Source organism: Biomphalaria glabrata, chromosome 8 (genome assembly GCF_947242115.1).
Source record: "Biomphalaria glabrata chromosome 8, xgBioGlab47.1, whole genome shotgun sequence".
NCBI classification, from domain to species: Eukaryota; Metazoa; Mollusca; class Gastropoda; family Planorbidae; genus Biomphalaria; species Biomphalaria glabrata.
In genome coordinates, this window is record NC_074718.1 from 28,170,869 (window position 1) to 28,198,604 (window position 27,736).

The window sequence follows — 27,736 nt, forward strand, 5'->3', positions numbered from 1 at the left end:
CTTTAAACATTCTATCTGGACTGGAAAACGGAAACAAATTCTTATCCTCGATGGATCAACTCACAGACTTATAGGCCTATACATAGATTGTTATGTATTAATCACAGAACTATATATACACTCAAATTCATGAAATAAAGCAATTTCCTGTTAGTTTCCATTAATTTAATATTTCGAAATCCTAGATCGAAATAATTCACGTCTATTGATTTTAGTCATTTTATGTACATTTAAATATATGGATTTTGTTTTTAGGTATCTAAAAGTTGTAAAATAATAGTTATGAGACGAGAGTGCACTTATTTTTTTTATGTTTAATTACTAGATCTAGATCTACATAGGTTAGGGTTGAAAAAATGTTGCCTCATAATTATTTTATAATTACAACGCCTTGTTTCATCTTTTAAAAAAGTTTTTAAGTACATTTTTTTGTAGTTTTAAAAGATCTCCATGTCCAGTCTAGATATAATATATATAAGTCTGTGGATAATACTTTCACACCAATTTAAATACATTTGTGTTTGTTCACGTTTGTTGTACAAATGTGTAGTTTTTGACTGAGAAAGTTTGTCCTTAGCATGATTTCCTTTATCACTTGATGCACCGTGTGGACCACGCCACCCGCATCTCGCTAGCTACGCCTCTGGTATGTTTATAGCTAAGCATTTTACAATATATTCAGTTACTACAATTATCTTTAATTCTCGAAGATAATCACTTGTTATACACAATGGCTAAATGCATGTTATTTTTAACCTTTGCTTACACTTTTAGAATGCCACCATGTCTGTAGCCCCATTGTCTATCAACGCCCAGAGAGAAGAAGCCATTGACTTTACGAAACCTTTTAAGACCCGCTACATATCAGTTTTGATGAAGATTCCAACAAGAGAGACTTCCTACTTTGAATTCCTCAACCCTTTGTCTCCGGTGGTGTGGATCTGTACCATGTGTGCCTTCGTCATCGTCAGCGTCATACTGTATATTCTTGAAAGGGTGGGCAGAAGCAAGGACACTCAGGAGGTGGAGATCACAGTTAGAGAGTCCTTCTGGTTCATATTTGGTTCTCTCTTGCAAGGTATAAACTGGTATTATGCCGCATCTTTTTTTTAGCGTAGACTTATAGTAATTAAATTTAGACTCAGGTCCTTCCTCGCCGTTCATCGCCTGTGGCGGCAAGCTGTTCTCACAGAGATGGGTGCCTGAATATGTTTAAAGCCTTCTCTTCCATCATAAAGGTGTGACACCATAGTTCAAGAGGACAACCTTTTTTGTTCGTTTTTCTCGTTTCGGTCTCAATGTTGGAGCTATTTTTGGAGAACGTTACTTTTAAAGAAAGGAGAGTTACGTCCTAAAAGTTTCATTGGTCAATCTAGTCATACGTGTTACTACCACAGAATAAATACCTAAATACTAACTAAGACGGCTCATACTTTTTTTTTTCCTTCCTAGTTTACTCATTTGAATAGGTAGATGAATTAAAGAATTAACTTTAAAATGAAAACCAGTGTTCAGCAAACTATTTTATTTGCTGGGGTGTAAGAAAATTATGTCCCTTTATCGCAGTTGCAGTTCAAATTTTTTTTCACTCTTTCCACTTCATGAGATACGAACATTTTACATTTGTTTTTTGTAACGTGGAAGAGCCTTTATATTATCATGTGTATCAATGAGATAGGAGAGAGAGAGAGAGAGAGAGAAGAGTAAGAAGAGTAAACAAGAGAGAGAGAGAGAGAAGAGTAAGAGAGGGGTAAGAGAGAGAGAAGAGTAAGAGAAGAGAGAGAGAAGAGAGAAGAGTAATAGAAGAGTAAGAGGAGTAAGAGAGAAGAGTAAGAGAGAAGAGTAAGAGAAGAGTAAGAGAGAGAGAGAAGAGTAAGAGAAGAGAGAGAGAGAAGAGTAAGAGAAGAGAGAGAGAGATAAGAGTAAGAGAGAAGAGTAAGAGAAGAGAGAGAGAGAAGAGTAAGAGAAGAGAGAGAGAGATAAGAGTAAGAGAGAAGAGTAAGAGAAGAGAGAGAGAGAGAAGAGTAAGAGAGAGAGAAGAGTAAGAGAGAGAGATGAGTAAGAGAGAGAAGAGTTAGAGAGAGAGAAAGTCTATAACTATTACTACTAAGTTGTTTCGTCTATTAGGTAATACAGATTCCACGCCAACTACTATACCAGGCCGAATACTGACAAGTGCCTGGTGGTTCTTTGCACTCATTCTCATCTCATCCTACACAGCTAATTTGGCAGCTTTCTTGACGGTCAAGAAGATAAACACACCAATTAAAGTAAGTTTCGCTTTGATTTCAAGTTTGACGGTTTTTCTTTAACATTAATAATAATAATGCTTATCTTCGAGTCCGAAGATTAATGAGGAATGCAATATTTCCCGTGGTTACGCAGTCCCAGCTGTGACCTACATATTTTGCCACATTCGAGGCAAGCATAACCATTGTCGCCGGTGATCGATTAAGATTTTCTTTTCGCAGTCTGCGTCTGTCCTCGGCAGTGGATTTTCTTTTGGTCTTAAATGTGTATCGCGCAGCCTTTGTGAGTGACCTCCAGCATTCTCGTTCTGAAACCACATGGATCCAGGTGCTTTCTTCTATTTCTGCCAAGGCAAGTTGGCGACTAAGCTGGTCTTTAAATCGTTTTCGTGGGGCACCTTAGTTATGTCGACCACCTTTTAGCTCACAAAAAAAAAAGACTTCTTTTGGCATACGTACGTTTCCCATACGGGATACGTGCCCTGCTCAGCGTAACTGTCGGACCAAAAGAAGTCCCTCTATACCAGCGGTTCTCAACCTTTGTAGCTCGGCGACCCTTTTTACAATTCCCCACTCCCCCTCCCACCCTTTACCAACTACAAAGCTATTTTAGTTCATAAGCATAACTAACTGTTCCTTCTGTTATAAAAATGAAAATCTATAAGTATCTGATATGCATTGCCAAAGTTGAATGTTTAATCACGAAATGGTTTGAAATGATATTCTTCAAACCGATATTTCTCTTTTTATTACAAAGAAATGAATTTTGATCTTTCAAACGTGCAATTATTTACTTTTCTATTTCTTAGTCACCCTATCCATGTTGCAGACTTAGAGGAAAGATTTGAATAGCATTAAAGAGCACGCACAGTGATCGGGACAATAGTACACTACAGTGCTACAATATTGGTGCGACTGTTTGAGTTTTTTTTCTGTTTTACCAGACAAGAGATTCTCAAGTCTAATTCTTTAATTAGAATTCATGGCTAAAATATGGAAAACCATTTTTCGCGAAAATAATTATTTGATAAGGAGAAAAAATCACGATACAGACACAAATCGGAATATGACTGCAAACACTTGATCAAGACTAAAGAAAAATCATTTTTACTGCATTGCTACTTTCTGATGTCTCCAGAACATCTTAAACTTTAACTGAGAATGGACTTCTGGCAAGCGCAAACAGGATGTCAGGTAGATTTGGAAAGTAGGAGGAGATTTCATGCGCATGCATGCGCGAATGTTCTTTCACAGAAACTATCAATTTGATCTGTCAGGTTCGTAGTGATCGAATAAGATTGGCAACATGTAAATATTGATATTGTTTTCTTCTATTTTCGTTTGGCAATAAGAACTTTCATTTGGAAGGGTCAGATTGTTTCAGACAAATCGTGCCATGTTACATTTGATTTATGTATTTACGCTTTTAATTACTTGTTATTCTTGTGGCAGTATCTTTGTTAATATTTGTTGATGAATCACACCTATACCTATCTTTACATTAAAGCACTGGGTATTCTATCGACAAAGCTCGAGTGGTGTTGAGTATCAAAATGATGCATTTATTTCGGCTACATAGATTCGACTTATAGAACTTCTTTACAAATAACGCATGGGCTTTTTCAATTTGCTTAAACTATTGAAGTCAAACCATATCCACATTATATTTTCTTTTCTCAACTTTCTATTGAGCAAGATTTTGTGTCATGGCTTGTTCCATAATGAAAATATTACAATCAATACCATGTGCTATTAAACGATGGCGTATTATGAATGAAACGAAGATGCTTTTTTAAAAACAATGTCGCCACCATGTCACCTTTGAAATAATATTGATTCCACAAAAGGTTAGGTTGCGGAAAGCATTAGTTTACATGAATTTAAAACTGCTCAAAATAGTTATGCTGCAACTATTAAAATGTATAAGATCATTCTGTTTGAGCTGTCTAAAACTTCTTTTGTAGAATGACAATAACAATGAAATAGTAACTTCAAATGGTAAAAAATGTGTAAAATATCAAGTTTTAAACGTTTGAACACACAAAAAAACAATCCATAATTTCGATGGTCTTAGGCGACCCCTGGCAAATCGTCAATCGACCCACAAGGGGTCGCGACCCACAGGTTGAGAACCCCTGCTCTATACTGTCCATACCAGCGCTCGCATGGTGCTGTCTTGCCAAAGTATGTTCATGATGGAGCGCAAGCATCTTTGATGAAAGCGTTCAAGTAGTCTTAGTTGTTTTCTGTATAATACTCATGTCTCAGATCCATATAGAAGGGTTGAGAGAACCATTGCTTGGTAGACATTGACTTTTGTAGCCAGGCGAAGCGATTTATTCCGCCAAATTCTCGCCTGGAGGCGTTCAAAAGCACTACTGGCCTTGGCCAGGTGGTTATCAACTTCCCTTGAAAGCGAGGCGTCATTTGATACTATACTTCCTAGATATGTGGTCTATCACGTTAAGTGGCTGTCCGTTTACGTCGATCTTTGGGGCTGATAAAAATTTATTGGGTAACTTCTGGAACATGATTTCTGTTTTCCCGAGGTTTATAGATAGCGTATGCAAATTCGTTGATCTCGATCTGGAGAGTATTCATGTTCATTGCGAGCTAGTAGGGCGCAATCATCGGCATAGAGAAGCTCTGTTATGACCTTTTCTTTTGTTTTTGTATGGGATAGTAGTCGAAGAACAATTGAACACATTGCTGTCTGAACGAAACCTGATATAGATGCCTTCAACATTATCGTTGTTGTAATTCACACTGAAACAGACTACACAAGAAAACATAGGCTACAATACATTGCATGCTCTTGGTGCATTGAAACCAGTTTTCCACAAGAGATGTCTATGTGCTCAGTAATCTGTTTAACTCCTGAATGACAAGGATTAGACTTCAAACAATAAATCTACAGAGAAGATGGAGTTGGTACTTGGGAATGAATTTCAATATTAGAAGAGTTATTTTCAAGACGTTATTTGGACGATTCCATAGCTCATTGTTGACCACACACATTTGAACTACGAATATATGGATATCACTTAGTTTGGACTGTAATGTAGTGGTCCTATTTCCTGCATACTTCTTATTGTGTTCATATATTTTTATCATTACTAGAACTGATACAATTGTCTAAAACCCTAGCTTTTGTGAAAATGATTTAAATTGAAGTTATATTCTATTCATAAAAAAAACACCATAAATATAAGTGCATTTTTAAATCAAATATTTACATTTGAAATAAGCTACTTGCATATTAATGTCATGTCATAATAATTGTTTTTTTACTTTTCAAAAGTCTGTCACAGATCTTGCACAGCAGACGAAAATTAAATATGGCACAGTAAAAGACAGTGGAATTATGTCCTTCTTTAAAAATACAAACATTGAACATTTTGCCAAAATGTGGGCCCAGATGTCTGAAATAGAGCCTGGGTCAATGGTGGACAACACAACAGAAGGATTCAAAAAGGTCACTTTAAACTTAAATTTTATTTTATTGGGCACAGGGCTTTGGGGAGGGGGGGGGGTAGTGAGATATGAATGTGCGAATATTTAAAAAATCAAAATTTTAAAAAATTCCTTTTAAATAGAATTTAAATATATCTTGCATAATCTTGCACATTTTTTTTTTACTGAACAGCCTAAAACTTTCAATTAAACAAAATTAATAACAAAGATATAGAAAGATATAGCAACATGTTTAAAACACAAACTAGTCAGGTGACTTTAGATTGTATTACTTTTTTCAAATAATTATAGAAATTATTTATTTGTTTAAAAGGTTTACAGGCCATCAAAATAGATAACAGGCATAGGCCTGCCTGTGCTTTGTACATAAAAAAGAAAATCACTTTGGACTTTTGACCTTTGTAATGTACTTTTTTTATGTGAGCTACTGGTTTACTTTGAATAAGAGAGGCAACATTAATTTGCTAATGTTTTTTGCTAATTCCTATTAATTGGTTCTCTTTAAAACAGATAAAAACTGATGACTATGCATTTTTCTGGGACACAACAGTGAATAAGTTCCAAACATTGATAGACTGTGAGGTCATGGAAATTGGACCCTATTTTGACCCTAAAGGTTTTGGGATTGGGGTCCCACCAGGAGCAACCTATAAAGAAGAGTTGTCAATGGCCATTTTAAGACTAAGTGACAAAGGTCGTTTGCATGAATTAGAAGCCAAGTAAGTGCTTAATCTTACAAACAATATGGCTCAAAACACATCTTATCTGTTACCTAATTATAACTGAAACCTTACTGTGTTTTAAATCTGTCATTTATTGTCATAATGAAGACCAGGCAATCATCCTACTTGTAAGACCAGGCAGTCAATCTATTTGAACAGATAGATGCCCTTGTACCTTAGAGAACTGATTACTCCATATGTCCCCCAGAGAGCCCTCAATGGACTCAATGCTATTAGTGGTGCCACATTTCTGCTCAAAAGCTACGGTCTGCAGGCTTTTTCAGTGCACGGACCAGAGGTTTGGAACTCATTCCCCATTGATCTCAGACAGACAACATGCTATACCACTTTTAAGAAGAACATTAAGACCTACTTGTTTAAAACTTGTTTAGATTAGTTTTTAATTTCTGTTGTCGTGTTTATGTTTGTAATGTTATTACAGCACCTTGAGCCTACATTTTGTTTGTTAACAGCGCTTTATAAATAAAATTATTATTATAAGACCAGGCAGTCATCCTATTTATAACATACCTGTACTTTTTATTCATGCTTATGGACACAACATGGCCTAAATTGTGTCGATGTGCCAAAAATCCAAATCCTCATTTATGTTTGAAAGTTTTTATAAATATACATTTGCCAAGGAAATTAAGGGAGATTCAATTTCTCTACTGGGAATAAAGTGTGAAACAGGTACCACTCTGCAATTAGTATAGTATTGCCATTTAGGAAAATAATTTAACAAATATCTTTGATGTCCATCTGAAGCTACCACTAATAAAAAAATACTCTTTCTTTATTGCTGTAGGTCTATGTTAATTATTCAGAAAATTTTTAATAGATTATAAGAAAAATATATAATCAGGAAATTCTAAAAATTATTTATACAACTCTCTAAACATATTTTAATCTTATAACACTAATCCTTACATTATCCAAAAACATATTATTAAATTTATAGTTTTCCCTGATCATAAGATAATTACTAGCACTAATCCTGATGTAAAAAATATTTATGTTCTATTTATGTTTATAAAGATGGTGGTATGGTGGTAACTGTCCAGACCTGTCCAAGGCTTCAGCTGATGAAACTTCTTCTTTACAAATAGAAAATGTTGCTGGCGTCTTCTTTATTTTAGTTGGAGGAATCATCTTTGCAGCTATTGTCTGTATGGGAGAGTATTTTGCCAATGCTATGATAAAAGCCTCTAGGCAGGTTAGTTATTTGTTTCAATTTCTTTTTCCAGTCACTCTTTTTGTTTAGTTTCTATATTTTGAAATTTACTCTTAACTTTTTAAATGACCAGGTTAAATGTGTGGACTATTTTCTATAATTTGTATTTACTAATTATGTCTGAATGCTAATATGAATGTTTGTGAAATAAAAGCATGTATAATGGTTGCTGTTTTTTGCACTGTATACAACTGCACTTTTAAGAAGGTTGGTTTCTTTCCACAATCATGTTACTTAAATCTTTATTTATTGATTTTTTTTTTATATTTTTTTTGTTATTTTTAATTGTAAGAGGTTTTTTTTTTTCAATCATTTTTTAAAATTAAATTACTTTTTTATGGGGTATCTTTCATGCTTATAGTATGCTTACAGCATTTAGGCCTAATCTCTTTTGTGGACCTGTGGGGGAGGGGCTATTTTGGAGAAGGTTTTGGTGCTGCCTTTAGGCACTCACCAAACAAAACTTCTGCTTGATAGGTAGCCCAGTGCCACTTAGCCCACTGTCCTCAATTCCCCATCCCCTTCTCTTCCCTTTATTCTTTTTATTTCTCCAGAAAACTTGTTTATAATCTGAATCTTTATCTTAAAATTATTGTAGTATATTTATTTGAAATATATATAACTTCAACAGTATATTAAAGATAGCTTACCTTGTCTATAATTTTACACCTAAAAACTACTACATTTTTTTCCCTTCATTGTCTTTCGTACTTTATTAATTTTGTTCTCATAATGAATGTTATGATTTGTTGATGTGAAATTAATTCCTGTCCTGTTAGGCTTCAGGTAAGAAACGTGATGATAAAAAGAAAGAAACTTATGCTGGAGCTGTCCAGGACCCAGCAGAAAAAGACAGTTTTCTGTAACAGAATGCTGAGCTGCATGTTGCATGGTTGGTTGATCCATAATGTCTTCTCTCAATGTTTCTTATTGGGTAATTTTCCTCATTTACTCATGCTTATCTAAATCTAAATGCTTTTCAGGGTGTTTTTTTTTTGCTTTTTCTATTGATATTTGTCAAAACAGATAGCCTATTTTTCTAATCAATAAGACCTAGAATGTCTGTTAATAGGATTAAATCCATGACTTGTTAATGCATACAAAACCTCATTTTATTAAAGTTTGAATATTTAAAATCTCTCATGCAAAATGTTGCGTCACAGAATTTAATTTCTATTTAAGTTATTGAAATTTGTAATGACTACTACACAAACTTTAGCAATCATCTGTATCTAATTATTAAAATCTATCAATTAAAGCTTAGAAATATTAGATGTGACTTACATTTGATTTTATACTACCAATTTATATTATATTTATGTGCAATATCTCTTTATTGTATGGAAAGTGATCTGGTCAAAAGTTTCCATGGATGTATAAAGTTACTCTTTATAACAACAATTTTTACATTTTATCATTGCTCTTTTGTTTCTCTTTTTATTGCTATGTGTGTTCAATTTGTAAAGTCTGTTTTATCCTTTTTTAAAATGTGCATTCAATGATGTCATTCTTTTATTAGTTAGGTACTAATTATTTCTTATGTATTTCTACAAGAAATCTGTATTTTTTAGACAACAAATTCCATTCTATTTCCATAAATTACTTGCAAAGATTACTTTCTTTGTCTTCAAATCAAATCAATTTAAATTTTAAAAAATTAAAGAATAAAACTTAAGATTATTACATATGAAATGTTTTATTTATATTTGTGGAGATAGATTTATTTGCCAACAAAAGGCTTTGGAGTTTATTTGCTAAACTTATTAAAATGTTGTTTTTTTTCAGGCCTATGGAAAGAAGAAGGAGAATCATATAGGAGTTGATGGACCCACATATTTATAATAAAACAACACCACAATCTTAACTTGTCAAAGAGTGATTTCTTACAGTTTAGGAAAAACAAAACATTTAAAAAATATTTTCTTTCAATTTACAGTTGATGAATTCCAAAAAGAAATATTTTTGTCGAGGTAGATATTTTTTTAAGTTGTAGTCAATGAAGCTGAAAAGCTTTTTGTTGTCTTTCAATTAAATAAAGTGAAACCAAATAATTGAAATGTTTCCTAACATACAACTATCACTAGTTTTATAAACAGGTGTTATTTTTCTGGATATCATCAGCGACATATGTAATGTATATAAGCCTCATAATATAATGCAAAGTCATCTAGTTATAGGGTAGATTGTGCTGGGAAATCATGTGCAATACATTTGTAAATTGTGTGACTTGTATGTAAATTAAGCTTAATAAGTTCTTAAGGTTATCAATTTTATATTTCATTGAATATCAAAATTTGCTACTTGATGTAAGCAAACAAAACAATTTAACCATGTTTTTTCTTTTAAGTCAACAATCATTGCTATTTATTACTGAAAATTAAAACTTTCTTTTCTTATTTTGATTTATCTCTTTGAGTTAGAATAAAAGAAATTGAGTTATTTATCACTTTTCAGTGACTTTAATTTGTACACCAAATCTAATTGCACATGATGTAAAGAGCATACAATATTATAATTAGAGCTTATTATAGTTTCTGTAATTAATGTTTTATATTAATTTCATATAAAACAAAAGATATATATGTATGCCATCAAAAGTGCCTAAATTTGATTTTAGGTCTCTTTTAATTACTAGAATCAAGACCATTCTTTAACAAAGTGACCTTTTGTCCATTGCTAACCTATTAAACTGAAAGAGAAAAATTGATAGGTCATGTCCTTAGAATGCAAAAAAAAACCAGACCTTTAGTTTCTCTTGGTAGGGAACTCAAAAGCAGTATATGTATATAAGAGGGCTTACAGTTAACAAGTATTGAATGAAGTGAAATGGGGTAAAAAAAAGTTCTCTAATGAGCCAATGTAAGGACTTTAAACATTATATTGGGAAGTGTTTTTAATAAACTAAAGGGTTAGGGTTAAACTAAAAATGTTATCATCACCCACAAATATTTTGAATGTAATATTTTTTTTGTCTCTAACATTGCATACATTCAAAGTAAACTGTCAAAGATAATCACAGCTACTCTTTGTTTACAGTGTCATTTTTATGAATTTAATTACATTCTTAAAGAAAAACTTACAGTATAAGATGTTAAAACATTTGAGTAAGCAGCATGTGGAGATATATATGGAGATATTTATGCAACATGTGGAGATATATAACGAGTTATATGGGAGAACATAATGGAACTTAAAGAAAAACTGAAGAAAATGAAGAAAAGAGAGGGAGATTTGGAAATGAAAAGACAAAATGGCCACTCTTGCAAACTCAATATAAACATTTTATGTGTGCTTCAAGTGGAAAAACTTTGAACTTTGTTTCTGTAATACTAAAAAGTGAAAATATTTATTACATGAATTTTATACAAAGATTATTAATAATTTGTAATAGCCATGGACTATATATACATTTAAATGTGTGCAGTCTTCACACAATTAAATTAGTGAAAGGAGAACATAATGAAAATTTTTAGATACAAAAAAATGGTCTTCAAAATTTGCATTTTGTTATCTATATGTAAAGTTACAGTGTTTGCAGTATGGCTAAACTTAAAAACTCACTGTCACATTTAACCAAGATGTCAAATGAGTAACTTATTTGTTTGTGATGGAGGTTCAGAGAAGACACCGAAACTAGGTGTTTTAATTTTTAAAAATAAATTTATGAAAGATAATGTGTAATATGAACAGAAACAGTAGCTTCATCTAACACAATAATTGAATGTAATAAAAATGTATGTTTTGAAAAATTAGAAAGTATATTCACACTTGAGCCAACACCAACTGACTGACTCATGTACACTTTTATATATTTAGCAATCTTTATGTTTCTGGATGTTAAAGGAATAATTTACTATTTTCTTATCTTCTATTTTAGTTTTGAACATTTGGGTCTGGAATTTTCTGAGCTCTTAAAGTCCTGCATGTGATAAGTTAGAGTCATAGTTAAGTTTAATGACTGGAAATACTTTATGAAAATGAAACCAGCTGTGTATATATAAATGAGGCCTTTTCCAATCTATGTCAATTATGTTGTAATAGTTTGCAAAAATTATACAATTTGACATTATTCTTTAATTTAATGTTTTGTTTTCTTATGCACATTTTTGCTCTATTTTAGTCATTAACAATTTGGATCAATATTTGTACTTAAATGTTTATTTATTTTTGAAAAATTACAAATTATTTCTTCTATGCTAATGTAATATTAATTATTTTGTAAGAATTTATCTTTAAAATTTGATCAAAGTTTATTTTTGTAAATCAATGACATACATTTTTTTAATTCATGCATGGTAAATTATTTAATTTTTGTATGTCACTGCCTTAACTGTTATTTTGCTTGTATGTTTACTTTTTATCCCAGTACATAGTAATTATGATGGTAACAATGATGTCTTAACAAAGTTGCCTGACAAATGAGTAAACATGTATTTATAAAAACTATAACTGTTTTTGTTAGATAAGCCATTTATTTTGCCCTTACTTTAACTCTTGGTTTAGTTATTTATATATTTTTTTTGGTTGTTACTCACATTATGTATAGCAGATAGTGTAAATCTTTTTTTTCCACAATCTGTCTTATATGACTTATGGGTCATGATTGCTTTGGTTTATCAAATATGAATATTATTGTGAGTGCTTGGACATAAAATTGACAAGTGATAGTATCAGAAATTTGGAATGAGAATGTAAGACTGTAATGAAATCTGTAAGCTATGGAAGTACTTGCAAACTTTTGAAAAGAAAAAGTAGTAGGCACTTGATTTGGCCACACTCTATGCCAGTAATATTTTGGTCACAGTACTGAGTAGATTCTTACTCCACCTGTCAAACCAGCCTAAAGTTTTCAAAATAGTTTCATGTGAATGCTTTTTTCCACAATTTGTAAGTACTCATCATTTCATGTACATAATTAATTTATCATCTCAAAATCTTGTATCTATGTCTGTCAATATTTGATATTTTATTCAATTTATTAGATGTGCTTCATTGAAATGCACTTTTCATAGATCATACATATAGGAACAAAAAATTTTTATAAAAAAGTTTCAATACAGTAAATAATAGCCAGTTTAGGATAAATAATGAGAGCAGATGTCAGTGAGGAATAAATAAGAAAAGTAATTTTTTTTTTTTTTTTTCAATTTAACATGTTTTTTTTTACCACATATTAACTTTGTTTCATATTTATGATTTTGTGAAGAGCTCAAAAAGATTTTCAACATTCAACTATAAAATTTTATTTAAAAATTTAAATATTTCTTACATAATACAGAAGTAGGCAACTATTGTAATAAGACAAGCAATTGTATAAATAATAAATAGTAAATAAGAATTGTTTTTTAAAGGACTAATATCACTTCAAAGGTTTCTATGATTTATTTCTGAAAACTTCAACATCACAAAATTTAACTTTACAAGAGGCATTTTAATTAAGGAATTATTTAGTATAGTATCAAATGTTGCTGTTTTTTTTTCCTTTTATAATTATAATATTTGGTTTTCTTTCTAGCAAATTTATACAAAAATCATAAACAGTTTTTTTTCATTTGAAAAACTCAGTGCTAATGTTGGCATTGAATGCAAAATTGATGAATGCTGCCAATTCATATGAACAAGTTTTGTAACAGATTCTTGTTTCAACTATTTATATAGACTTTATTTGTTTTGATGAAATCAGTTTATTTCTTTTAAAATGTAAATTGTTTTGTTTTTTTACTGACATGTTGTTTAAATTATTTAACAAGACACTTTCAAGAGGACTGAATGGTATAACTATCTTTTTTTTTTCAACATACCTTCTTATTTCATTTACAATAAAAATAATTTGAATAATAAATAATGACCTCTTTTGTGTTTTTTTTTTTCAAATTGTACCAATGTACCAATCAATATCAATGTATTCAAAATGAGATATCTCCCTCTGGCCACTCATTTTTAACTGAAGCCCTCAATTCATCTATCACAGTCTTGATAAATTCAACCAATTATAGACAAAGCTAATGCAGTCAAAGTCTTATATATATATATATCTTATAAACAAAATAATACATACAACCTTTTATTGAATTACATTTAAATGTATTTAAGTACAGACTTTTAACTTTTGAAAACTACAACCAAAATTGTTAGAATTCTTAAATGTTACAATGTTTAACCTATTGATGGGTCAGTTTTGAGGTACAGAAACTATAAAGACATATTGATAGGGCCAGAATTCATCACTTATTTATTTACTATAAGATGTAAGTAAAATACACTGGAAAAAACAAACAAAAAATGTGAGAATTAAATATTTAATTATTTATCACAATTGTCAACAAATTGCAGGTCACACTGAATACTAAAAACTTACAAAGTTATGAATCTCATTTGCATCTTAGTAGAAGAAATCCACTCCAATTTTAGTATTAATACACCAGCATTTAGATATTGTATATTCATTCAAATGCTTTCTTTTACTGACAATTTACTGAATACAAGCTTTTAAACTTGAAAACTAACCAAACATATATACTAGTGTTTCATAAAAGATTAATATATTTATACTGTGCTTGTGTCTTGACTTAGGGGTGGAGAGTTTCTAGATTAAAATCACAGCTATGCTTGTTCCATTAAAAAGTAACTCTTCTAACAAAAGAGTTTCTTCACAACTTCATGTAGCTAACTGCTGCTTGTGTATCAGGAACTAGCAAAGAGCCAGGCTCATGTACCAAGTCCACTATGTATCTCTTGGGTGGAAATTTTGGAATCAGTGGCTGAGAAACACAAGAAAGACTGCAATGTTAAAAACAGAAATTAAAGAAGATTTTGATACTTTAAAAACATTTACCTGATGTAAGAAATGTGTAAACATAAAGGCCACCAGTCACGCAGTTCCTTTTTCATTTTTATTAATAATATATTTATTAAATAAAGAAAATATTTATGTTTAATTGAAATATCATGTATAAAACTTGATTAGACTGGTATTGAATTTAGTGATGCTTTGAAAAAAAATAAACCTAATTTTAAAGCTGACATAAAGTCAATAAGATTGACATTGACAAATTTCCATAAAGCAATTAAAGTTACCTTTGAATTAATTAAAAAAAAAAAAAAAAACTAAAATCATGTTGTTCATTCTAACACATCAGCGCTATTCAGGCAATGTTATGGCAATTTATTTACCCCCCTTAAACTCTAATGATATCTTAGTTCTTAATATAATTACAATAGTTGTTTTAGATATAATAATGGTCATTATTTTTACTCATTTATATTATCTTGACAAACAAATTATTAGGGGTTGTTATTAGTTGTTGTTTTTTTTAATAAATTCTATGCCTTTTGCAGATCTATTTTTAAATGTTGATAAGCTGTAAATGTCAATGTCACTGAGAAAAAAATTCTGTACAAAATACAAAGAGTTGGGGTGAAACCCAATACCAGTTATAATTCCAGAAGGCCTGAAACACAGCAGTGGAAACAACATATTAGCAGCGTTTTTTATGTCATGTATTTTAACCCAGATGACTTTATTTTCATGCTCTGAACTTGTAGTAGCTTATGTAACTGATTTTATCAGAACAAAGTTGCATAAATAAATGTAGACAAATAAACATGTAAAATTGAACAATTTAGAAACTTCTAAGGACTACAACTAGATATATAGCTATATACAGTGGTCACTATGCAGAAGAGCTCCTGGTAAATCAGAAGGCCTCAGGAAATCTGTTATAAGTTATAAAATGGTTTAATTTAATAATTTACACCTAGAATTAGCATGGGTCCTATGAAAGTGCGGGGCTTACTGCGGTCACATACGTTGCAGTGGCCTAAGGCCAGCCCTGCAAAATAGCGGCGTATGCTATGCCGTGGGTTGACTAGTTTAGTAATAACTTACATCCTCATCTTCATCAGGGAGCAAGACTTCATTCCAAGCCCTGTTATATTCACCTCTTGTCAGTGAACAAGGGAGAGCAATACGATCTGCTAAAGTCTGGTCAATAAAAAAAAGAATGAAAAATTTACATAACCTTTGTGAACATGTTATATTAATTAATTTCATTGAGAAAGAAGAAGAATTTTGTTGCATCTAAAAAGAAAACCAGTCTTGACTTTCTGAGAAACCTGAATTATGTAACCACTAACAGAGCATGGTTCTGTTTCAACCTAACACATATTAATAACAACCAAGGCTGACTCTATACTGTAATATGTAGATCTCATGATGGTCAAATATTGATATTATAAAGTTTCAGTTTCGCAGTTGCCTATTTATTTGTATGATATAAATTTAATTTTCTGTGCTACAATACACTTCTTTTTTTCAATATTGTTCTGACTTGAACTTGTTCAAGATTGAAATATAAATTGTTAAATTGATTCCAAAGCAGCTAAGTAGGTCATGTAAAGGTTATACTTTGTTTCCCTTTTTGCCCAGCTGATTCTCATGCTTAAAGAGTATAGTTTTACCTTAAGCAATGTTACTACTATTATTTTAAAAATTAAATACCATTTCAGTTGAAAATATATGATCCTTAAAATGTATTTCAAGACATAAAAACATTAGGTGCTATCTGCTTGGCAGAAAAAGATATAAAATGAGTTGCAAGATTTGAAAACTATGATTTGACAAAAGGGGATGACAAAATGACAGTGAGAAACTAGTGAACTGAAAGTTCAGCATAATAAAAAACTAACAAAAGTTCAACAAAAAAAAAACATTAGCAGGAAGCAATAGAATCTGCACAAACCAGCAAATTCCTAACAGAAAACACTATAAAGAAAATGTTTAAGTACACATATTAAGTAACAGATCAAGCTCTCTCTATAAAACCTTAGTAACTTACTTTTCATTAGCATAGAAAAACTTGTTATCATCAAATTGTTTTTTACAACTAATGCTTTGCATTATTTAGCTCATCTTGTGACTAGCAATAATGAAATTCAAGATTTTTTTTTTATTGCACTGCTAAAGTTTTACAAATTGTTTATTTCAAAATCAAAGTGTTTATACTTTTAACATTTATTTTTCAATTTATGCTTAAAGGTCATTATACAAATCCATTCCAAATTTTTAACTGACACTAACATCACTTTATGTTCATTGTCAGGACTGAGTTCTGGTCAGCCTGGGTCTTCTGTTTACTGTAGAGGAGAAGGGGGGCAATTCAGGTTGTTGACTTCAAAAACTGTTATTATTTTGGATTGTTTTACTTGGTGAGATGTTTTTGTTGTAACTCATTGTTATGAACATAAAGATAAGAGAGTCGAGAACCATGTGTGTATAGTATGGCTTTAATACACTGAATGACTACACAACACACATTTCGTGAACACATTCTCACGGACGAGTTACAAGCACATGTAAACATAAGAACGATAACCGATACAGAATACAATTTTCATAACATTCACCCCCGGTTCAAATTATGCTAACTAGTATTATAAAAAAATAAATGAATTAAGTAAGTGTAGTATAATAATCGAGATTCAAGTAAACAAACAATCTAGAATAGCATGAAATTATGCAACATGTTAATATAACATGGTAAATCAAATAGCTTATTAAAATTTTTATCATGATAGATCAAATATCACATTAAAGTCAACAAAGCCGAATGAAAGTAGTAAAATAAACAAAATAATAGTTCTAGTAAGCTGATGAGCTTTTACACTTTGTAGTCGGGCCTAGTTCTCCTTACTCTAAGATTGTATGTATGTGTAGTTTCATCTGCTTGAGTTTCGGGCGGTCTGGTTATGTCTTCGGTGGTGCTGGTGGTTTCTTCAGGCATGATAGAATCAGTCGGTTGATTCCTGGGAGGCGAGCTTTGGACGGGGCAGCCAATATCAAGCTCTGTTCTACTCTGATTCTCATTTTCTATAACTTTTTGTTCCTCCCTAGGGGCTACCATTCGTAATGAGACAGTTTCCTCTCGGCCGTTTGGTGTTCGGATAACAGCGTACTGAGGGTTGCATGTTACCAAATCAACTTCCTCTGTTATGGGATCGTATTTAGATGATCTAACGTTCTTTTTCAGCAGGACAGGACCAGGACTGGTCAACCATGTTGGCAAGGATGTCCCGGAACCACTTCTTCGGTCGAACCCAAGAATTCGTTCATGTGGTGTCCTGTTAGTTGCAGTGCATAGTAATGACCGAATGGATTGCAGAGCATCATTTAGTACTAGTTCCCATTAGGCTATGTCCAATTCCTTAGAATGTAGAGCCAAGGTGATGGCTTTCCATAAAGTCCCGTTAAGTTTCTCTATTTGTCCGTTCCCTCTCGGGCTGTAAGGGGTCGTTCTACTGGTTGCAATTCCTCTCTCGTGGAGGAAAGGCTGCACCTCTGTAGACATAAACGAAGTTCCCCTGTCAGTGTGGACGTACGCTGGAAATCCAAACAGGGCGAATAGTTCATTGAGACATTTAACGACCGTAGAGGAAGACATATCGGGACATACAAATGCAAATGGAAATCTAGAGAATTCATCTATAATGGTAAGTAGATATCTATTTCTTGAAACAGTAGGGAGAGGTCCCTTGAAATCCATACTAATTCTCTCAAAAGGTCTAGTTGCTTTAATCAGTTCTCCGGTCGGCTGTCGAAAAAAAACGGGGCTTTAGTTCTGCACAAGTTTGACATTGTTCTATCACAGTTCTGATGTCATCACAGGAAAATGGAAGATTTTTAGTCCTTACGTAGTGCAATAGTCGAGTAACGCCCGGGTGGCAAAGACTAGTGTGCAGCAATTTAAGGTCATTGCGAGTGATAGCAGATAAATAGTTTCTGGTAAATGTATCAGCTACAGTGTTCTAGAGTTCTAGTTTCCACCTCTGGATTTTTTCATTTTTAATTTTTCCTTTGTTTGACCTGTTATACATGAAAGAGACAGATCGCTGATCCTTAACAAGTGTGAACGCTTTACCAACTAAGAAATGTTTCCATTTCCTCAACGACTCAACAATGGCATATGCTTCTTTCTCAACTGAAGAATGAGCGAGAGAAGAAAGCAACGGGCCGGCCATCTTGGTTGAGGGTAGCTGCAATGGCTATATCAGAAGCATCCGTCTCAACGGTTAAAGGGCGATTCGGATCAATAGTATATACGGCGGTTTTTTCAAGCTCATTTTTCAAACTTTCAAATGTTCTTTTGACTTCTTCGGAGACAGGAAATTGTTGATTTCTTGTTAACAGGCTAATTTTTGTTGAGAAGTTAGGTATCCACTGTGAGTAGTAAGCCAGAAGACCCACTACTTGTTTCTGTTCACGCATGTTCACTGGTACGGGTAATTCCCTTAGGGAGCGAAATCTCTCAGGATCCGGCTTAAGTTGTCCTCTGGAAATCTCGTATCCTAACAGTCTCACTTTAGCAGTGCTAATTTCACTTTTTGTTTCATTAAAAGTGATTCCATACTTTTGAGCACTATCAAGAAATCGCTGTAGGTTTCGGTCGTGTGATTCAGAGTCCATACCGCAGAGGGTCACATTGTCCACATAAGCAAAAGTGTCAGTGAGTCGTTCGACTTCGATGATTTTGTCAATCGTACGCTGAAAACTGGCGACTCCATTCGTAACGCCAAACGGAATCCGACGGAATTGATACAGTTTCCCACATGCTTCGAAAGCTGTGAACGGCCTTTCCTATTCTTTTATAGGAATCTGATGGTATGTACTTTTCAGGTCTAAAGTGCTATATACAGAGTACTGGGAAATCTTTTCTGCTAGTTCATCAATTCTGGGCATAGGGTAGGCGTCTAGTTGAGTGAACCGGTTTATGGTTTGGCTGTAGTCTATAACCATTCTTTTCTTATGTCTGTCATTTGTTGTGACTAGGACTTGTGCACGCCAGGGAGATTTAGATGGTTCAATAATTTCATCCTTTATTAGTTGTTGAATTTCCTTCTCTATAAACTTTCTATCTGGAATTGAGTATCTGCGAGACCTTGTAGCCACTGGGGTACAGTTTGGTGACAGATTACTAAATAGGCTAGGAGCTTCTACCTTCGCTGGCTGGAGAGTATTCAGGCACAACGATGGTTTCTGACCATCGAATGGAATAAACAAGTTTTGGTGCAAACTTATAAAGTCAAGTCCAAGAATTACGTCAGAGTATAAATTGTCTAGTAGAGAAAGTCTAACTCCCTCGTATCGTTCATTTTTTAGACGTATGTTAGCGTAGATATGTCCTTGAGTGATTCGATAGAGATGGGTGGAAGCCATAAAGATTCTGTTGCCTGAGGAACATGTCTGCCATTTGTGCTTCTTAGCGATGTGCGTCGAAATATAGCTTTCAGTGTCTACTAGGGCTTTCAATTGCACATTGTTAATGCAAATAGGTATTGTAGATTTGCTTAGATTCATAGGCTGTACAGTAGCGATAGCCGAAACTGTTCAAGCCCTAGATTTGCAAACTCTCTGAAAATGGCCCTTTTTGGAGCACTGGTTGCATGTGGCTTCCCTTGCTGGGCATTGAGAGCGGGGATGTTTAACCCTGCCGCAAAAGTAACACTTGCTAGCATTTTGAGGAATCGTTACTTTTGGCAAGGGTGAGGCCGAAGAATTGGTGGGAGTAGTTGCCGCGCAATTCGTTTCGTGCTGTGATGATTCATACTGTAGTGAGTGCTGATAAGCATATTCTAGTAAGCGAGCCTCCTCGAAGGCGTCCTTTAAACTCAAAACAGTCTTTTCAAGTAGACGTTTTCGAATGCTGTTGGACACTAGTCCGTTGATAAAAGAATCTCTAATAGCCTCTTCTCAGTGTTGTTCAGCAGTCACTGCTTTGAAGTTGCAATCTTTGGATATAATTCTTAATTTCTGCATGTAGGCGTCTATCGTTTGACCTTGCTCTAGTTTGCAAGTAGCTAACCTGTGCCTAGCAAACACCTCATTCTTTGGTTGAATGTAGATGCCATTTAGAGTCTGGATTGCTTCATCAAATGTCTCTTTATCAAGTATCATTTGATATACAGCAGGAGAGATATAGTTTATCAGTAGTTTCTTAGTATCAAGATTATCTACTGATACTGCTGATATAAAATTTGTAAAAGTTTCATACCAGTGCTGCCAATGCTCTGCTGCTTGAGGTGCTGTGGGCTCGATGTCAAACTTCTCTGGCCGAAATATCCTATCCATTTCGAAATTCTTACAACTTCACAGTTTGGATTCATTGTATTAAATTGTTATGAACATAAAGATAAGAGAGTCAATAACCATGTTTGTATAGTATGGCTTTAATACACTGAATGACTACACAACACACATTTCGTGAACACATTCTCACGGACGAGTTACAAGCACATGTAAACATAAGAACGATAACCGATACAGAATACAATTTTCATAACACTTATAAAAAGGAAGTGTGGTTTTGTTCCTAGTCCAGGATAGTGGGACTTTTGGATATAGATATAGTCGAAGTGTAGACTCATATTTTTCTGTGTTGTCACTATTCAGTCTATGGAATATTAAGCTGTTATATTTTTAGTTGATACTGGATATTTCAAATGTCTGAACTGATTCTGTATTATAGTACAGATAATGTAATAAACATGTTATATGTCTGTGAGTTGGCATTCTGAATCTTTGTTCTGTCGTTGTATGTGTCGTTGTGGTATTGCCCAGGACTTGGGTACATTTAGTAATCAGCATTGGAGTACACATACGTATGTTAGAGAGGTAAGGAATCTTGACATTCATGTTACACCTATTTTTAACTTCAATTTTTAACTGACACTAACATCACTTTAAGTTCATGTTACACCTACTAAAGCCTGCCAAAGACATCCCCTCACACATCTATCAGCTTTTTAGTGAATCCTTTTGCTGATATCATCTACTTTAATACTAAATCTCAAAGAAACAAATTGGGAAAAATACTTTTGAATCAAACAATGTTTAAATATATAGTATCTTAAGCTACTCATGTTGACTTGTTAATATCAGTTCATGTATCGGACTTCATTAATGCTTTGCAAAATTAATATTTGTGATGCTCTTTTTTGTAAATTGTTCTTAGTTTTTCAAATATATTCATTAAATTTAAAAGACCATCTTCTGGTCCAAGATTGCAAGATTTAATGTGGCTTTGAAGAAGAATCTTATACAAAAGACTGACCTTGTACAATAGAGCTCTGTGGATGTGTATGCCTGCTTTGATGCGCCCTATAGGAATGACATTTGATTTTAGCTGGAACCTAAGCTGATTTAACGGAAGCTCCCAACTAAAGTTAGCAACTTCACCCCGAGGAATTCTTCCACCCATTTTTAAGGAAACAAACCTTTTGGAAGAGAAACACAAAATTCTGACTATTATTTGAATGCATAACTGAACATCAGATCAGTATAAATTTTGGCATAATTTATTCAAATTAAGTCTACCTATTTTATTCAAGCTATCAATACATCACAAATCAAAGCAGACTAAAGTTTCTTACTGTAAACCTTAATATGTAAAATCTTCATAAACATTAATTGTTAGTTTATATAGATTTAGAAATCATTTAAAATTTACTGAATACTCAATTTCAATACATAGTCAAACATTTTGTTAAAAATCTAAATAAAAATCTGTTGATGATGAAAGAATAAAATAAATTAAATAAATAAATGAATATAAGCAAATTCATGTGAAATGGGATATTAGCTTGTTGATATTTTAATTTTAATAAATATCATACTACTGATACTTGTGTTTATGTTTACTTGTTACACTCCTTGCTATTGCTTCCAGCTAGTATTTGTTCATCTAATTATGTCAGGGTTAATGTGTGCATGACCTACTGACACACTTGACTCAGGCAAATGACACAGGTCAAGGGTTGTCAATGGACAATAAACAGTACTACTAGTACACATAAATGTGACTCATATTATGGCCTTCGTGGACCAGAGACTGAGTGTGTAGGGAGTTGAGGACAGCAAGGCAGTAAGGACAGTGCTGTACAATGTGAGTTCTCAAGAATATAGCCATACAAGTCCAGATGTAGACAGAAAGACTTGTAGTGTTTAGTACTGCAGTTCAGTTAAGTACAAAAAAAAGCATGTGTAGTTAGTGTAGTCAATTGTGAAGCATTGGTTGTTGTTTATTTATTTATTAAACTACCACACTATTTTTGGAACTCAATGTCAAGTTCTTGAGTTAGTTGTTGTGTTGAGCAATGTTTACAGAAGTGCTAATTCTTAGGCAGGGTGAAAGTGGTGAAATTATTGATACTTTTTGATGTTTGGGTAATGTTATAAGTATGTGTTCACAATATTCATTTAGCATGTTATTGTTGAAGCATCTTTTGTCAATCCATGTGTCACTCTAGCTTAATAATTAGTTTTCATTGCCCTCAACAGAGACAAAGGGTTAATTTCGTCCAACTTACTCAGCCAAAGCAACCACTTGAACCCTAATACTAGGGAGTGGAAGTATTTTGTCAATCACTTCTTCAATATACTTGAACAGCTGTGGGTCAGGGGGTGGACAGAAAACGCCAGGCTCACGTAGTACACTCTCTCTTTCTTTATCTTGACTATCATCTTCTTTTGGATTTTTTTCTTCTTTTTCTTTAAACTTTTTTCTAAATTTAAAATAAAAAGGATTATGATTTTCTCAAAAGGAAAGTCTGTGGTTCAAACATGAAAAAATATTTTCTGTGGTAATGTCTAGTTCAAAAATTTTAAAAAAATTGTTTACAAGTCATTATTTGTATATTATTATAAAATTACTTTTATTATTTCAGGCACTTTTCTTTTTTAGATTTGCTTCCTATATCCATATACAAGACTAAGAGCTAGACAAAGCGCTATCTAACTCAATGACTTATAACCAACTTTTCGGCTAGTGGTGGACTTAATTATAATGAAATTTTATTGTTATTACTTACCTTATATGCAAAACAATTAAGCACTTTACATGTTCAAAATGACCAGTGGTTAATATTCACAAATAAATCTTTTCTTAGTTTATTTGTCGTAATATGTTTTAATAATGCCAAAATACAGATGTTAATAGAATAAAATGATTTTTTTTTAAGTATCAAATAACAATCTTTGGTACATTGCTCTGATAGTGGAGACTTTATACAATCAAACAGAATGTTTCTTTTTTTTCCAGAATGTGATATAGTTGTAAGGATGTGTGTGTGTTTGTGGCAAAAAGTTATTGAATTGTGAAAGAGAATGTTGTAAGGGCTAGATTGACATCATGATATAGAAAAGAGAAAACAGTTAGAGAAGATGTTGTAAGGGCTAGATTGACATCATGATATAGAAAAGAGAAAACAGTTAGAGAAGACTATAGGGGATGGGGGGTAAGTGATACTAGAATTCACTGCTCAGAGTTATGTGTTCTAGCATTCTAATGTGGCCTGTTCTGTTAGATGATTTCAGATACAGAACAGAGGAGTCTAGATGTAGACTGGACGACTCTAGTCTGTGATAGCTGGGAAAAGTAAAAAAAATGCCAAGGTATGAAGGCAAATGAAGAGCCTAAATGAAAAAGATGAATGTTGGCAGCTCAAACAGGCCTTCCTAGCTTAGTTTAGATCAGTTATTACCCAATAGGTGCAAACTTTTGGGTGATTCATAAAAATTATGACACAAGATACTAACCACTACATGATAGATGATAAGGATATGATAGAAATAGAACTGGCAGGTTGTTCCCTGGGAAGAGGAGACCTTAAGACACACTGCCCAATTCCTTTCACATGCTCTAAGGGAATAGTCTCAGTCCATCACTTGTCACAAAGGTGTTTTTTTTAAACTCAGATATAGAATGAAAGAATCCTAAAAAAAGTCAGAAAGTGTCTGCAAAAGTATTTTGTGAGTTAGAGGGGAAGAAATACTAGATTTCACTGGTTGATAGTGAATAGCAAAACATATATATCAATTAAAATATAGAGCCTAATATGAACATTTCAAAATTACAAGAATTGATTCTTTTCCACTCTCAACTGAAACAATGACGACATTCAAATGATAAGATTGTGCGAAAATGGACTAAAATAGTGATTGCAAATGAAAATATCAAAGGAAAAAATTCAAAATAATATATTAACACTCTTTAATTTGCTTTTGGGTAACTTGGTGGGTGGGGGGGGGGGAAATAGGCGATACATTTTTTCATTCTCTTTATTTTGAAATATATTCTTTTTTTATGTGGCTAATTAATATCTGGATACAGATTCAGATGAATTTACATACATTAACCTATATATAATATATATAATTCATAAATCTTATCAGTGATTCTGTTGCTGTACATGCTAAATAATGATTACATTTTGGTTTGCTGAAACAATTTTGTTATTATTGAAGTACTTAAAAAAGATACTCTGTTTTAACCCTTAAAACCAATAACCAATAAATATTCAAACATTGAAATTACAAGAACGTACAAACACACACACACACTGACCTTTAATTATTCTATGACACATTGACCTACCAAATAACTAAAACTTATTAAATTAGATAGAGATGAGATAATTGCTTTGTGTGATAGGGAAATTGTAGCTTCCTACACCATTTTAATTCAAATATTTCTAAACAAGTTTACATTTTTTTTGTATAAAAATGAAAAAAATATGATGTTTTAAAATAAAGTTTTTCTTTTAAAAAATCCCTATGAAGATATTTTAAATATTCTAATATTTACACCAAAAAAAAACAGCAATAAATAAGATGTGAAAATGCACTTTATCTTAAACCTGGATACTAATTAAATACTTTCTTTTGAAAAAAAAAGATAATAATAATAACATCAAATATAGTTGAATTGATATGTTGCAATAGAAATTGAGGATCTAACCTCAACCAAAGAAAAATTCTATAGAACCTCTAGATTTTTGGTTTTCCTTTTCTAAATACAAAACAACAGTATAAAATAACTTTCTATGGTAACAAAAAACAAACAGGTACTACAGTGATCTAAGGCAAAACTAGCATCAGGCCATCTATGAACTTAGCATACTAACATAAGCTGAAATACACATTTTAATTATCTACCCTTTCTTGTTGTCAGGGGACTCTCTATTTGAAGCGTTGGAAGATCTGACATTCTTGCTGTAAATAGGACAGCATTGGTTGACTTTTCAGTAGAATCAAGCTTTTTATTTATCAAAATTGATATTGTTTGAAATCTAAGTACCCCTAATAATATCTAAAATAACAACTGGTACTAGTTTGTGAGACATACTCAAATTAAAAAAAAGCATTCATATTTTTGTAGAAACGTAATGGAACATTTTTGTCAAGAATCTTGTTGAGCTCTTATTCAAAGTGGTCTATGCCACTCAACACACATCCTATTCTTCATACTATTGTTTAGTAAGAGTATCACATAAACTAAACTTTATCTTTTATTTCACCTTGTAATAAACAAGATATCTTACATCTTTGATTTGGATTTTAACAAAGTGTCCTTGACCTTTGAAGAGCTTTCAGTTTTTTGATCATCTTCAAGTTTGCTGGAAATGCTGGCTGTGTAATCCCTGAGATAAGTATTTGTGAAAAAAAAATATTTTAAAAAACTAATGAACCACTTGAGTATATTATTACAAACAACTCTCACTTTGATTCTATTTTGTAAACAAAACTTTAATTTTCTTAAAGCATCCTTTCCTTTCACATAACCAGCATCAGATTTAAAATAATTAAATTAAATTAATTAAAGTCTCCAACATGAACCAAATATTAGTGATGATTATTAAGGTATTACCACAGAACCTAACCTTAACACTTTCCTTGTCTATACCCCTAATACTAACTCTAACCCTAATCCTATTCTTTGTAGTTTTACCTTGTAGCCTTAAAGAGTTGCATTTTCATCTTACTTTAATGAAATTATCTGAAGCGACCCCATGAAGCGGCTGCTGTTGTCACTTCCTTTAATTATTGCCACTAGAATTGTACCTTTAGTAATTTGAAATGAAATGCAAAAAAATATTCAGATGTACTTACTCTTCACTAGGGACCCATTTGGCATTGACAAGCAGTACAGGTCTCTTGTCATTCATCTCCTGAGCACAGTATTCCTCCAAAGTTTTAAAGGATGTGCCCTGCTTCAACTGACCACAGTCAAAGAAACCATCTTCAATGATGTTGCCAGCACCTATACATTTAAATTGTCATTTATTAAAAGTTACCATATCTTATCTGAAACATAAGCAAAAAGTTTGAAATATTCTTTGGTTGTATAAATAATCAAATTTGTGTAAAGCTGGCTTCTTAAACTTGGTGCCAAAGACTTTAAGTTATCTGTTATGATCTAACAAAGGCGGTACAAATATACTTGCAAAGTGATTGATTGTGTTATCTAATTTCTCAGGGGGAATTAGAGAAATGTTCAATTATAGGGTGATTCTTATTTTTTTTAAATTATTTATAAGTTATTCCATAAAGAGAAGCAGCAGTTGGTTTTGCACATTTTTTCTGAAAATCAAAATGTGTTGCTGAAAATTCAATGACACCATTGTATCAATCTAAAAAAAAAAAGTGCAACAGCTACTTTGGCCTTCTAAAAGTGAACCTTTTGTTCTTAAAGAATATTTTTAAATTAAGATTGATTTAAAAGTCATTTTATAATCATTGTAATGTAATCAATAGGGCAATGATCAACTGTTTTGTCTTTTGTGACATTTTTATATCATACTTTGTAGCAGACTGTCTAAAAATGTCTGGAACAGACGTGGTATCACCACAAACACAAAGCTAGGGGTCTATAGAGCCGTCATCCTCCCTACATTGCTCTATGCCTCAGAAACATGGACAGTGTACAGTAAACATGCAAAGAAACTGAACCACTTCCACATGACATGTCTGAGAAAAATACTATATGTCAAATGGCAAGACAAAATACCAGATACTGAAGTCCTTCGAAGAGCGTGTCTGCAAAGCATCCACACAGTCCAGATTCAGTCCCAGCTGCAATAGGCAGGTCACGTCTACAGAATGGAAGACCACCGCATCCCTAAACGACTCTTGTATGGCCAACTAAGCGAAGGAAAGCGCTCGCAAGGTGGTCAAAGAAAACGCTTCAGGGACACCCTCAAAGCTTCTCTGAAGGCGTTCAGCATAG

General features: G+C 32.7%; 2 protein-coding genes across 8 annotated transcripts in view; one reads left to right on the forward strand and one right to left on the reverse strand.

Moving 5' to 3' along the window:
* Positions 1 to 13,524, forward strand: part of LOC106076213 (glutamate receptor ionotropic, kainate 2-like) — a 59,195-nt gene extending 45,671 nt beyond the window's left edge. For 4 of the 6 annotated variants that reach the window (XM_056037424.1, XM_056037425.1, XM_056037427.1 and 1 more), the window contains exons 12-18: positions 775 to 1,078; positions 2,128 to 2,270; positions 5,551 to 5,724; positions 6,234 to 6,442; positions 7,484 to 7,661; positions 8,459 to 8,571; positions 9,465 to 13,524. In XM_056037424.1, coding sequence (XP_055893399.1) covers positions 775 to 1,078; positions 2,128 to 2,270; positions 5,551 to 5,724; positions 6,234 to 6,442; positions 7,484 to 7,661; positions 8,459 to 8,545 — 1,095 coding nt within the window. In that variant the 3' untranslated portion in view covers positions 8,546 to 8,571; positions 9,465 to 13,524. Of the gene's footprint in view, positions 1 to 774; positions 1,079 to 2,127; positions 2,271 to 5,550; positions 5,725 to 6,233; positions 6,443 to 7,483; positions 7,662 to 8,458; positions 8,614 to 9,464 lie in introns of all 6 variants that reach the window. The other 2 variants (XR_008779257.1, XM_056037428.1) reach the window with 2 other exon arrangements.
* Positions 13,525 to 13,730: 206 nt separating this feature from the next.
* The window catches only part of LOC106076214 (armadillo repeat-containing protein 3-like), a 37,990-nt gene continuing 23,984 nt past the window's right edge, over positions 13,731 to 27,736 (reverse strand). Inside the window, exons 17-23 of one of the 2 annotated variants that reach the window (XM_013237074.2) lie at positions 26,620 to 26,770; positions 26,052 to 26,150; positions 25,666 to 25,722; positions 23,040 to 23,234; positions 21,785 to 21,947; positions 15,568 to 15,663; positions 13,731 to 14,440 (exon numbers count right to left, since the gene is read on the reverse strand). In XM_013237074.2, the coding sequence (XP_013092528.2) occupies positions 14,330 to 14,440; positions 15,568 to 15,663; positions 21,785 to 21,947; positions 23,040 to 23,234; positions 25,666 to 25,722; positions 26,052 to 26,150; positions 26,620 to 26,770 (872 nt within the window). In that variant the 3' untranslated portion in view covers positions 13,731 to 14,329. The remainder of the gene's footprint in view (positions 14,441 to 15,567; positions 15,664 to 21,784; positions 21,948 to 23,039; positions 23,235 to 25,665; positions 25,723 to 26,051; positions 26,151 to 26,619; positions 26,771 to 27,736) is intronic. The other variant, XM_056037423.1, reaches the window with a different exon arrangement.